Below are 13,630 nucleotides of genomic sequence, written 5' to 3' on the forward strand. Positions count from 1 at the left end.
GTAAAATTTGAAAAGTAAAAGTAAAAAAAACATAATTTTGCTGATAAAAAAAGTTAATTTTATAGTTCACACATTCAAAATTGCAAAAATACATTTTTTTTTAATGTTTATGTCATTATTTATAATTTTGGTTGGTATTTCTGCAGTAAACATAAATTAACACTTGTTTTCTTTGGTTTGTACTAGTTTTTATCTATAATCTGTAAAAAAACAACAAATTCTTCAAAAAAATAACTTTTTTTTTCAGTGTAGATAAAAACATTTTTAAAGTTAAGATATATTTTTTGCTCATTTTAGTTGTTTGAGAGTTTAAGTTCCTGACAAACACGTTAATAAACTCTTCAAACTGTCTCATATGTGCTTATATCAGAGTAATGATGTGCTATAAGCTATTCACTAAGCCAGATATTGTGTATAAGAATTTAAAAACTGAGATTAAAGTGAAGGATTTTGGGTTAAAAACTGCTTTAATGTGAATGAATGAACTGAATGTTCTGAATGAATGAAGCCTGTTTTCACCCGACGTCTGATTTACAACAACTGATCCACATTTTGTCCCGACAAGTCGACTGTAAACCTCTGAACTCGGCATTCCAGCCCCCGAACGTACGGCAATAAATAAAAGAAGACACAACAACAGGAGATATGCAGAAGGTCGCCGAGGAGACCTTTAAAACTGGAGGATTCATGTCCTACGGTGGGAGAAGATCCGAGTCCAGGCAGGTTCTAGCAACCAGACAATAACATGTGTGGGTCCAAGAGACGGTTTTATCCTGCAGATGCTTTAAATTCACACGTTTCAAGCATCTGTGGTGATTTAGCTGCATATTGGTCGAGTTTATTGAGTGAAAAAACTCAAAATACAGACATTATTTATATTTTATAGCACATAAACAGTCTGCACTGTAAAAAAAATAAAAATCTAGAAAAAGTTGAAAATCTGAGAGCAGAAAAACTACGTTAAAAAATGAAATACTGGAAAAAAAATAACGTACAATAATGATATTTTATGCTGATTTCAATACAGTGGACATTTTGAGCAGATTAAAATTTGGTTTAACATGTAAATTAATATTTTTCTTCTGAAATGACAAAATATTAGCTTTAATTTTATTTATTCATTTTTTGTTTACCATTTTTAACCCTTAATATACATAATTGTTCTTTTAGACAACATCGATTATCAGTAGAATAATTTTATTTTTAGCTGATTAAAATTGATCAGCGAAAAATGTAAATAAATATAATTAATATTATTAAATTAAAAGTAAATCAAATAATTAAAGAATTGTAAAAAAAAAATAAATAAATCTAACATTGTAAAAGAACAAATTAAAGTTTATAAAAATGTAGATTCTGGACATTATTGATAGTTGTGGCCTGTGTTTGTTTTAATGGTTAAAATGTTAATTAATGCCTTTTTTTCAGGGATTTTACACATTATCATCTATAGTTTAACAAAACATGTAAAATCTGTAAAATAACAGGAAAATATTTATATATTTTAAATAGTTACAAACATTTATAATTTACAGAAGATGAAGAAATTCCACTGTTTAATTTCACTTTTTTCCTCATTCGGAAGTTTAAATTAGTGACAAACACATTAACCAACACTTCCAACGGTTTTATATCAGTTTACATCAGATAATAATGTTCTAGTTTGTAGTTTAATAAACCCTCAGACTGAAGTCGTGTCTCAGTAGCTGATAAACGATACCGACAGCGGCGTAAACTCACCGGTGTTTGTGGATGATGGCGTTGAAGAGCTTCCCGTCCCTCCAGCTGGACGTGAAGTTGTCGCAGCGCAGACCCTGGTAGCCCTCCACCATCCGCTGGGACCACAGCAGCAGCTTCTCTTTGGCCGTCATGTCGTCCGACTGGCCGTTGACCTGGATGTCGGAGATCTGCAGGAGGAGACGAGCAGTCGGTGAGAAACTCAGGCTGCTTGTTTATCCACAGAAAAGAGACGCCTGAAGAGTCACTCTGAATAAAACACATTAAATGTACTGTCAATGTAGAAAATGGTAAAGAGGCGACGCTGTTCATTTAATGAACTGGTCACACTCACAACCAGGGAAGAGATTTTCAGATTAAAAGCCACCATGATTACAATTCATGTCTATTTATTTATTTATTTTTAACTTGTAAAGTTACAGGAAAAAATAACTAATTTACATGTTATAAAAAAAACTCATCAAAATTCAGTATTTTTAGAAAATGTAATGTTTAATTAAAATGTATTTAAATCAGCTGACTATTGAAAAACAAAAGCGTACTTTAAAGATGTACAGATGGTAAATTATTTTTATTTTACCGATTATCCTTGTTTTGTCAAAGTGCTGATAATAACGACTTTAATTATAAAAAAAAAATATACATGTTAACAGCAATAAAAAAAACCTGTCAATAATGCCCCAAATCAAAAACCTGTATTTTCTATAAACCCTGATTTCTTCATTAATGCTTTAATTACACTACTTTTTTAAAAACTATATTTAAAACAGCAAAAATATAATTATTGTACAAATAAGTACCATTATTTTAAAGAAAAATTGATATAAAAGATTGAAAATTTGTTAAAATAAAAAGAATAATTTTAAGTTTAATTAACAGTAAAAAAATAAATAAAAAAAAAATAGGCCAAAACTGTAAATTATGTCAAAAGTCTCTATTTATTTTTTTATTTTTTTAATAAATGACGATTTGTTCTTGTACAATATTTGGCTGTAAAATAATCTTTTTCTTTACTGTATTTAAAAAAAAATCATTTAATAATCAATCAGATATTCTCTGTTAATTGGAAAATAAATATTTATATTTAGGATTAAAAAAATATGAAACAGTTTAAAACTTGCACAGGTATTTCCTGTTTTGTTAAATTACTGTAAATATCCAGTAAAATGAAAGAAAAAAGTATTAATTTAATTTACATGTTGACTGTAAACAGGTCAAAACTTGACATAATGTTTAGATCAAAAATCAGCATTTTTCTAAATATTAATTTGTGTTTGTAGAACATTTGGCGTCAGAATTACAGTTTAACTGAATGTAAATCAGCAGATTATATTACTTCCAGATATGAGCTGTTGTTTTCTGAACTGCTGTTTGTAAAGTGTGTTTCTGGCACCAGATTATTTCAACAGCGTGGTTTCATATTTATTGAAAAGTGTTCATGGGAAAGTCACTTCTCCATCTCGACGTAAATCTTTTCCTTTGATTCGTTAAATCCGACTGGATCTCCGGCTGAAGCCAGAGAAACTTTCCACTTTGACCGCTGATTCCTTCCAGACTGCCGATGAGTCACTTCACAGAACTTTTACTCGGAGGACACATGACTTCTATTAAACTCACTGTTTTGGACGCTTTGTGATTACAAAACAGAAATCAGAGGAGTGAAGATGCCAACGAGGCGCTGATCTGACAGTCGCTCCACACAAATATGTTGGATAAATACTCTGGCGGCTGCAGAGGAACGCTGGAGCTTCAGCAGAACATTTAAAGAGCTGTGAGGCCGAACCAAGAGTCACAGAAACACATTCACAGCAAACGTTATCTCCGGGTGGGAAAGAAGAAGCTGCAGGTTTCCTTTACGGTGCGAGTCGGGACTGTCTGGACACGAACACACGACTTGAACTGTTTACATTGTGCAGCCTCGGCGTGACTCTTTGCATTAATCCCTCTGCAACGTCGGATCTATAATCAAGGTGCTTTGAAATGTGTCTGGTGTTTGTTTTGTTCTGCTCCGGTGCCAGATGGGCGGAGGTCTCTGCCAAGCTATGCACAAGTTGTAAAAAGGCTGCAACAATCAAAGGAAACCGCTGGCAAAAAGTCATCTTTTAACCCCCTGAAGCCCAAAACCTCCCGCTGCATATAGAGGACGTGCTTTTGTTTAGAAAATCGCACCATTTATCAGAACCAGAAACTATTAAAAACAGATTTTCCACAGTTTGTGAATGCATCAGCAAAAAAAAACCTTCAGAAAACTGTCATGTTTGATTAAAATTACTTCATTTGATATGTTTCACTCGAGAAATTGCCAAAAATACAAAGTTTGCACTCATCAGTTTCTATAAAAAACTAAATATTCGGTGTCCCGAGAAGTTATTTATTCAGCTACGAATAAAAATCATGCTGCAAAAAAAACCCAAAAACCTTATGTTTGCACAGAGCGGACTGAAGGTCAAATAAAAATTGCTTGATCAATGAAATAAATGCAGCGTGGCTCCAAAACAGTAAAAAGAGGAAAAAACAGCTTTAAACTGTGACATCACGTCAAAATCAATTTATTCTCCACATCTCACTGAAAAAAATGCAAAAAAAAAAATGCTTGCACTCATCAAATTGTGTAAAAAAACAAAAAATTATTTGCTCCCAACTCACTGCGCTGTGACCGACAGTTAAGTGACAGAAGTTCTGTCAGTTTTCAGCTGAACTGCAGGTCGTGTAAACAGAACAAAAAGGAAACTGAAGGTAAAATACAACTTGATTGATCAATAAAATCAGAGCCGCCTGGTTTAAATACAACAGAAAGAGGAGAAAAAACAGCTTCAAACTGTGAAATCAAGTCAAAACCAAGTTATTCTACACAACTGGCTTCAAAAAGTTACCAAAATAAAATGTTTTGCACTAATTAAATTCGGTAATCTGCCTTTTTTTTTGGTATTGTTAATATTTTATTTTATTTTGGTATCTGTTTTCTGCTTCTTTGCACCAATGGACCAAGTCAAATTCCTGGTGATGTAAAAATTACTTGGCAATAAAACTGATTCTGATTCTGATTCTGATTCTAAAAAATACAAAAAATTCTGTGCTCCTCGCTGCAACTAAAAAGCCATTATCCACTCAGCTGTGAGCAAAAGTGAAGTCACAAAAATTCTGTCAGTTTTCGGCTGAGCTGCAGGTTGTGTTCGAATGTAAAATACTGGATCAATAAATAAATGCAGCGCGGCTCAGAAACAGTGAACAGAGCAGTGAGTTGTTGGAGGACACATCCAGCACGGTGACATAACTTTTAGAGAAAGTTTGCAGAAGTTGTTGTAAATAGTTAAATATCTCCAACATGTGGAGCCTCCATTTGTTCCTGTTTTTTTGGTGTGACTTGAAAAATGTTGGACATGATGAATCAAGGTTTTTTTTAAAAATGTTTGTAGCATAAAAAATGAAAAAAATCAACTTTTTTTTTTGGTGTCTTTTCAGTGATTTATGTGGTGGATGGAGGACACATCCAGGACGGTGAAACAGCTTCATGAGGACGTCGTGCAGAGTGGAGTGAAAGTTTGTAGAAGCTGTAAAAATGTAAACAGGCGTCGTAAAAAAGCCTCTAAAACAGTTTTATTGGGAACACGTTGCAAATGTTGATTACAGCTTGTTTTTGTTTTTGACTGTCTTTCCTATGATTTATGGCATTAGCTATACGTCGTCTGTCTCTAGTCCTGGTTGTTCTGTTTCCATGCAGCTGCAGGACTTTATATTGTAGTAAAAAAATGAGCCAACAGTGAGGAAAAATGTGACAGGAGCAAAAAAAAACCCTGCTGGGGGTTCAGATGGTGAAGCAAATTCCAGCGCTTATAAACCTCACAGTCTCTCACTGGAGCAGCAGCTTTATGACCACTCTATACTGTTCCCAGTGTTTTTTTTTTTTGGAGGTATGTGGATGAGTCACGGCAGAACTAATGATTTCTCTGACTTTTTTTTTTTACAGGAAAAGGGTGGAGGAGGGAAAAAAGGAGGCATTTCTTCCTCCTGAGAGGGAAACCCCGTGGACGTGGGCACGAGGTGACTCAGGCGCTGGGTGGAAACGGGACCTCCGCCCTCGCTGCTGCTGCTTCGTCTTTACATTCACGAAGCATATCTTTTTATTAATCACCTGAATTGGCTGCACCCGGGGAGCTCGGAGGAAACTCGCTATTGTTCGCGGTGGCTGAAAACAAAGAATCTGTTTTGCAGAAGCTGTCAGATGACGTCTAAATTAGAGTTTTTATTGCTTAAAGTTATTACTTAAAAAACAAACAAAAGAGTCGACTTTTACGGACCAAACGGCGAGGGATCTTTTTTTTTTTTTATTTTTGCTTGCAGTTTTTAGGTTTCCACGCCAACGTCTCCTCCTCGCGGGAATCACTGAGTCACGCTGAGCGACGAGGAAAACGATCCCACATAACATAACCATCGTACTCATTATGGCATCAAACAATCTCCCAGTACTCCCACTCCTTTTTCCAGTAGAGAGCGTCCAGACATCGGGAACCCATCTGCTCGCTGACGAACGCTTTCCTCCGGTGCGGCTGCTGCTGCCAGCGGCGGTTCGAGCAATTTTACACTGTTTATGTTATGTAATAAGGAGCCCCCGTTTGAGCGAAACCGCCACATTTAGATATAACTCATGGAGCTGCACCGCAAGGAGAAGAAAAAAAGAGCTTCTTTCTCTGGCATGGGAACATCCGTCCTCGAAAATGAATGAATGGCTTTATTTCAGTGTTTAGTCTTTGTGCACTCAAGGACTCGAGAGGCTGTGTATAAAAGCCTAAGTGCTACCAAATGTCCAATAAAAGCCGTTTGGAAGCGATTGGCTGTCGGATTCTACTGTATTGTAACTGCAGCGTCAACATCAGGATGAGAACCGGAAGCAAACTAGTTCCAGCGTAATCGAAGCAAATGTTCTTTTGCACCTCCATGGAGTTCAGGAAGTGTAGCAAATCCAGTTGAAGTAATGAAATCTTACGCTGGTTTAACGATAAAACTGGCAGAAAGTGTCCCGTGTTACCTGGAAGTGAAGGATGATGGTCCATATCAGTCCCAGGGTCAGCTTCGGGTTTCCATCCGCAATGTCATCGTTCCTGATGTTGACCAGTTTGACCTGAGAGTCGGTGGATGAGAAACAGTTTGTTAGTTTGTTTACACGACTCAAACACAACCTGAACAGTTTCCTGAAGGCAGCTCTTGACGTAAATCTGTGCAGAGTTTGTACGATCGAAAAGTTCAGGGACTGTTCTTGTTGCAACGGTTTTTCCATTCTGGCAGCTTCGAGATGTCTTTTGAGAGACGAGACTTCACGTTGTCAGCTCGTCATTCGCAAAAAGTTGAGGTCTGGGCTGCTTTATGTAAATTTAGGGGTGTCTGGTGCAACTTCCTGCTTCTAAAAGCTCCTGATATGAATCTGTGCTGAGTTTGTACCATCGAAAAGTTCAGAGACTGCTCTTGTTTCAACGGTTGTAATGGTTTCCCATTCGTTGTCTATGCAAGCAGCTCTGCAATTCATTCTAGTAGCTTCAAGATGTCTTTCTAGAGATGTGACATGATGTTGTCAGCTCGTCAAATTTCGGGGCATCTAGTGCAACTTCCTGCTTCTAAAAGTTCTTGACATAAATTTGTGCCGAGTTTGTATGATCGAGAAGTTCAGGGACTGTTCTTGTTGCAATGGTTTTTCCATTCTGGTAGCTTCGAGATGTCTTTTGAGGGACGGGACATCACGTTGCCAGCTCCTTATTTGCAAAAACTTGAGGTCTAGGCTGCTTTATGCAAATTTAGGGGCATCCAGTGCAACTTCCTGCTTCTAAAAGCTCCTGACAAAGTTCTTGACATAAATCTGTGCCGAGTTTGTACGATCGAAAAGCTAAGATACTGCTCTTGTTGCAACGGCTGTAATGGTTTCCCATTCGTTGTCTATGCAAGCAGCTCTGCAATCCATTCTAGTAGCTTTGAGATGTCGTTTGAGAGAAAAAAAAACAACAACAACAACAGCGCAAGCCCTTCTCCCATTGGTCACCATCGAAAAGTTCGTGTGGCATCGGTTTTTTTCATTCTAGTAGCTTCGAGATGTCTTCTGAGAGACAGAACATCTCGTTGCCAACTCCTCATTTGCAAAAACTTGAGGTCTAGGCTGCTTTATGCAAAATTAGGGGCGTCCAGTGCAACTTCCTGCTGCTAAACGCTCCTGACAAAGTTCTAAACTTACTGCTGTTGATCTAAAACAAAGACAGATTCAGCGGCTGTATGCCGTACTTCTCACCCTAAATGTTTTCAAGGACACATTTTGTTACACAAACGAGCGGCCGGGTTGGAAATCCAGGAGCAGAGTGCCCAGCATTTATCCAACCAATGTTTGTGTGGTTGTCAGAGGGTGTGTCCTGTGTTGGTTTCCTGTCGGAGCATCTGCTAATTATCTATCATCACCCTGTCAAGTTCTACACCCATGAAGCGCCCGACGCTGGTGATGGGTGCAACCCTTCAGCTCCACAAACATCCGACCGTCATGAGTCATGTTTTATCGCACGGTCGGCATCGTGCTTTTGTGAACGTTTGCAGTTTCACCGTGGAGCTCGGACTGCAGCAGAGACATTCTGTGTGAGTCAGCAACCTTCTCGTGGAGCGTCGTGGTGACCAGAGGAAGGTCTGCAGCTACCACCAGAAGGAGAAACAGCAGTTTTTAAAGAGCTGCAGTTTCCAAAGGGGCATGTACGTTGTTTTCTTTAGCATTCACCTGGATTCATTTGGAAGCTTCCGTTGGACCAAGAAGTTCTGCTGTAATGTTCTGAGGTGACGCTTGGTGCAAACAACCTGGAAACGTTGGCGGTTTGACACACAGAGCGCTACGGGTCCAGTTACAATATGAACGTTTTTCTAGGCGGCAGCAACACGATGGCCGCTCTGCTCGCTAGATTCGGCTAAATGCAACTTCTTCCTCTTTCCCAACATGAAACTGAAGTTGATGGGAGTCATTCTGACACAGTTTAGGATAGATAATGTTTTGAAACCCTTACTTAATATCAGACTTACAGGGAGTAATGTGGCAGGAGCACTGGGACCAAAGTGCTGCTGCACAAAGACACATCATAGGTGAAATCATTTTTCCTCAAATCAGGCAAAAAGACAAACAAATAGTTTCATTTCCAGAAGGAAAAGTTGAGTTTTTGTCCAATTGTGAACTCTGGGATGATCAAGCTTCCTACATTAAATCTGAAGGACGATATTACTCGCTTTTGTTCTTAAGAAAATGTGAATATCAACTTAAAATTGAAAGATGTGACTGCATAAATATTATTATTAATAATCACAGCATGGCATGTGGGTGCTCCATTACGAGCAGGTTGTTTAGCAAAAAGCAGAGCAATTGTCACTCTGCACCTGCCATGCTCGCTAGATTTGTCTCTTTGTGAATACTTCGTCTTCCTCAAAATGAAATTCAAGTTAAAGCGTTGCTGTTTTGACAGCTTCAGCTCTCATTCTTTACACAAAGCGACTTCCAGGGAGGGTTACCAGTATTGCAGGAGCACTGCGAGCAGAGCGTCACTATTTCACGACACTTTTTTCTCAAATCAAACAAACAAACAAACAAACCAGCAGATACTAAACCTTAAAGCAGAGAAAACCAACATCAAAATATTCCTTTAACATGCGCTCAGGTTGTTCTGGTCCTTCACTGACCTGTCTGTGCTTGAGGAAGTCCAGGGCGATCTGCACGTTCTGCAGCTTGTGGAAGCGCATCCGGCCTTTTTCCCGCGGCTGCAAAGAGACGAGAGGAAAACATGAAGAGGAGGCGACGATGCCGGAGGTTCAGATGAACCAGCAAAGCCCCATGACCGAGGAACGGGAGCCTCAGAGATCTACACATCTACACAGTCATGGGCTGGGAGGAAAAAAAAAATCAAAAAATAAAGATGGCAAATTTGAAGGTGCGATTCAAATTCTGCATGGTTGTGATCAAAGCGACCGCCGCCGGATCCCACATGACCCCCGAGATGCATCAGAGGCCCAGCCAAGATGTCTGCGGGTGAGAAGCATGAGAATGGATGGAAACAGTGATTCCCTCCCCCGTCATCAGCTCTCGTCTTCTCCGAGCTCTACCTCCTCCCTGCGCCCGATGAGATGCCTGCTCACTTTTTTAATCTCTAACTTCCCGGCGCCCCCTGATGACTTCATTGTGGTTTTTTAGCTGAGGCGAGCTCCGATCTGTCGCTTTCGGAGGACGGCTGTGATGGCCATGACATGCATTGGTGCTCCAAGTTGTAAGCTTTCAGCCAAGTCTCAAGCTCTGTTGCGGCAACATTTCAGCTTGCAGCGGTGAAACTTTGAACTTTGCCGTCAATGCAGTGGAGGAACCCGACACTTGTAGCTCTTGTTTGACCCCAGACGGCTCAGTTTAAGTCTTTGGTGATGAATTTACATGTTCGGGCCTTTAACTGTGAAGTGTGCAGACTTAGAAGCTCCAGGAGGATAAAAGGCAATGACTTTCAAAGACTAGAAATGTCTTTTAAGTGTTTTGTTTTTAGCAATAAAATGACAGGGCTTTAGTCCTGTAAGTCACTAAATCATCTGATTAGTGAGGTGAGTTTAATGTTTGCTGGTCAGAACCTATTTAGAAAAGCTGTTTCTAGAAAACTCCAAAACCTCTTCAAGCAGGTTTTTTTTATTTTTATTTTTTGCAGAATTGTGGCTGTTTTTTCAAATATTGTTTTATTAAAAATGCACATAAAAAAACATAATTCCTGCATTTTATCTAAAAAGTCGAGTGTAAACGTTGCAGCTCAACAACCAACATGGCAGAACTCGTCTTCTCAGTCGTTCTTTATTTCAGTTCTATTTTCAGAAATCACATTAATGTAAGCAGCAGCTCCACGTCTGCTGTTGTCACGTCAGTATGAAATAACCAGATTAAAATAATTCAATATGCTATTAATAGCAGCTGCTAGGCTAACGATCCAGCAGATCATGTGTGCTGTGGAACAGAGACTTTATCTGGAGACTTTTTTTTCGGTTTGGTCGAAGAGCGACGATGATTTCAGGCGACAAAAGCAGCAGCAAGTTACTAAAAAGATGCGATTTCTTGAATTAAAAGTTTAGTTTTTGTCTGATTCTTAACTCTGGGGAGACGCAGTTTATAGATTCAGCACCGATCTCAGATGGTTTACGTTGCAGGATTGTTGCTCTATGAGCAGAGTCCTGCGAGTTTATAATCAGGTCGTGTTTTTTTATCCGAGTCATTTTTGATCTCATTTTCCTCAACTCGTATGGACTAGCATTGGCAAAAGGTTGTGGGTAAATCACACCCAGAAGAAATGTTGTTAAAGTGTCATTTCTTGAATAAAAAAGTTGTTTATGTTGCTTTTTTTGCTCCAGTTGTCAACGCCGGAATAAACGAGCTTCCTCTAACGTGTTGGGTGTGACAGGTTTCAGGATCACTCCGTCTCCTTTTTCATTTATTTAAAAATAATAATAACAATAAAATATGAATTTAAATTAATCAGGTTGATTAAATTAATCTCAGTTGTATTATGTAATACCATCAGGTAAAGTAGTATTTTATCTAACACATGTCGGATTTCATCCTTAATATTTACTTTTTTTTTTTTTCAGTTAAAATCAATTATTACAGAAATTATTCCATTTTAAACTTCTTGTCCCATAAAATAATCACTATTTCACTGACATCTGTTGTTATTTTCACAGTTTATGAATCTTACAGGATACGACTGTTTTTTTTCACAGTTTTTTTGTTTTTGTTTGTTTACCAGACTTCTTTTTTTTTTACAGTATACATTATTTAAATTACTCTCCATAATTAACACCGCTGTGGGTGTAATGTGCATTACACTCAGGTAAAGAGTGATTTTATGCCATTTTTCAGTTAAAATCAATCACTGCAGAAACTATTCCGACTTAAAGTCTCATTTCTTCTCTCCAAATAGTAACTTGCACTTAAAATAATCACTATTTCACTGACATTTGTTGTTATTTTCACAGTTTATGAATGTTGCTGGATTCCACTGGCTTTTCTTTTCAAATACTTTTTTTTCTGATGTGTTTGCTGCAAGATTTTATTTTTGCTACTAGACTTTTATTTTTTATTTTTTACACTGTGCGTTAGTTCAGTTATTCTCCATGATGAATAACACTGTGTTGCCTTTGAATGTCCTCTACAGTCAGGTAAATTGTGATTTTCTATCATTTTTGTCGGGTTTAATCCTTAATATTTACATTTTAAGAGTTAAAATTGAACACTGCAGAATTAATTCCAATTTAAACTCTCACTCCAAATAGTAATTTGCTCCTAAAATAATCACTATTTTACTGATATCTGTTGCTATTTTCACAGTTTATGAATGTCGCAGGATTCTACTGGTTGTTTTCTGACATGTTTGCTGCAAGATTTTAATTTTTTCTACTAGACTTTATTTACACTGTACATTAGTTAAGCTATTCTCCATAATGAATACCACTGTGGGGCCTTTTAATGTGTATTACAGTCAGCTAAATTAGGATTTTGTATCATTTTTGGGGGGTTTTAATGCCTTATATGGAGGTAAAATCACACCATAAGTAATAAATGCCAATTGCAGTGTTTGTTTCTAAATGTGCTGCATGAAAACGGTGCCTCGACTCCACTTTTTAACCATCTTTACCATAAAACATCCTTAAAAACAGTCCCTACAGGACCTATTAACTCCTCACGTCCTGCCGGCTCACTGCTCCAATGACAAAGACGATGTTGACACACAGAGGGACAGTAAACAGGGAGTGTGACTGTCATCATGCACGGCCCAGCAGCCACCTGGGCAGGTGAACATGCCACGCCCGAGGAGGCGGCCGCCAACGTCCGGGCGCCACTCACCAACCGCACGTTCCTCACAACGTCGCGCTCCCTCGGCTACCACGGCAAGAGCATCGCAAGAGAGGAAGGCAGAGGGGGAGAGGTCAGGGTCAGCAAACAGGAAGTAGATCAACGGAAAAACCAGGCCTCAAACAAGTCAGTGCAGAAAGGTTACAAGATGGAGGCAAAGAATGAAATTAGTGTTTGTTTGTTTGTGTGTTCCCGAAAGAACAGCGCTGAGTAGGTAAAGTAAAAAACGAGTGCGCACAGAAGCCCCCGAAACATCTCTGAAGAGGTAAAGTCAACGCATGCAGAGGACGTGGAGACAAGAAACCAGCAGAGGAACATTTAGAGCAGCTGAAGTCACGATGAGACAACCGGACACGAGAGGCAGAGAATACAGTCGCTACACTGTAAAAAAAAATACATGATTTAAACTGTTTTTAGCAGCTTTTTATCAGCGATTTGTGATTATTGTAAAGATTTTCCGTTTCTTTTTGGGTAAATTACAGACAACAACTATTAAAACTACAGAACAAAGTAGTAACAAGAAACAAGGATTCATGTTTTAATTTAATTTAATTGTTTTTAAAAAAAAACCCCAAATTACTGGATTTAAATCAGCAAAAATAGGATTATTTTTCAAATATTTGCAGTTCTTTAAAATAAAAATTATGTATATCAATTAAATATTAAAATGTAATCGTTGTTTATCAGATTTAAGGAAAAAGTGGACCTAGACTTTGGAACTGTTTTCATCTACACTGTCAAATACAAACATTTAAAACAGTTTTTAATGGTAATTTTTTTTTTTTTTTGAACAATTTGCAGTTATTTTATAGATTTCCCCCCTTTTTTTTGTTAAATTACAGATAACAACTATTAAAACAACTATGTTTTAGTAAATTAAATTTAATGCATATTAGAAGATGTTAAGAAAAAGACCACAATTATCCACACAAATCCACATTAAAAATTTGTAATAGCACAAAAAGAAATTAATTCTTTTGCACTAGATGGTAAAATTACACTATTTTAACTGCA

General features: G+C 37.8%; 1 protein-coding gene across 3 annotated transcripts in view; it reads right to left on the reverse strand.

The window, feature by feature from the left end:
- The window catches only part of pleca (plectin a), a 57,240-nt gene that overhangs the window by 37,571 nt on the left and 6,039 nt on the right, over window positions 1–13,630 (reverse strand). For 2 of the 3 annotated variants that reach the window (XM_008293306.1, XM_008293304.1), the window contains exons 1-3: window positions 9,424–9,523; window positions 6,764–6,856; window positions 1,741–1,907 (exon numbers count right to left, since the gene is read on the reverse strand). In XM_008293306.1, coding sequence (XP_008291528.1) covers window positions 1,741–1,907; window positions 6,764–6,856; window positions 9,424–9,483 — 320 coding nt within the window. In that variant the 5' untranslated portion in view covers window positions 9,484–9,523. Of the gene's footprint in view, window positions 1–1,740; window positions 1,908–6,763; window positions 6,857–9,423; window positions 9,524–10,770; window positions 10,827–13,630 lie in introns of those variants that run through there. The other variant, XM_008293307.1, reaches the window with a different exon arrangement.

This window comes from Stegastes partitus, unplaced genomic scaffold, assembly GCF_000690725.1.
Source record: "Stegastes partitus isolate 25-593 unplaced genomic scaffold, Stegastes_partitus-1.0.2 Scaffold872, whole genome shotgun sequence".
NCBI classification, from domain to species: Eukaryota; Metazoa; Chordata; class Actinopteri; family Pomacentridae; genus Stegastes; species Stegastes partitus.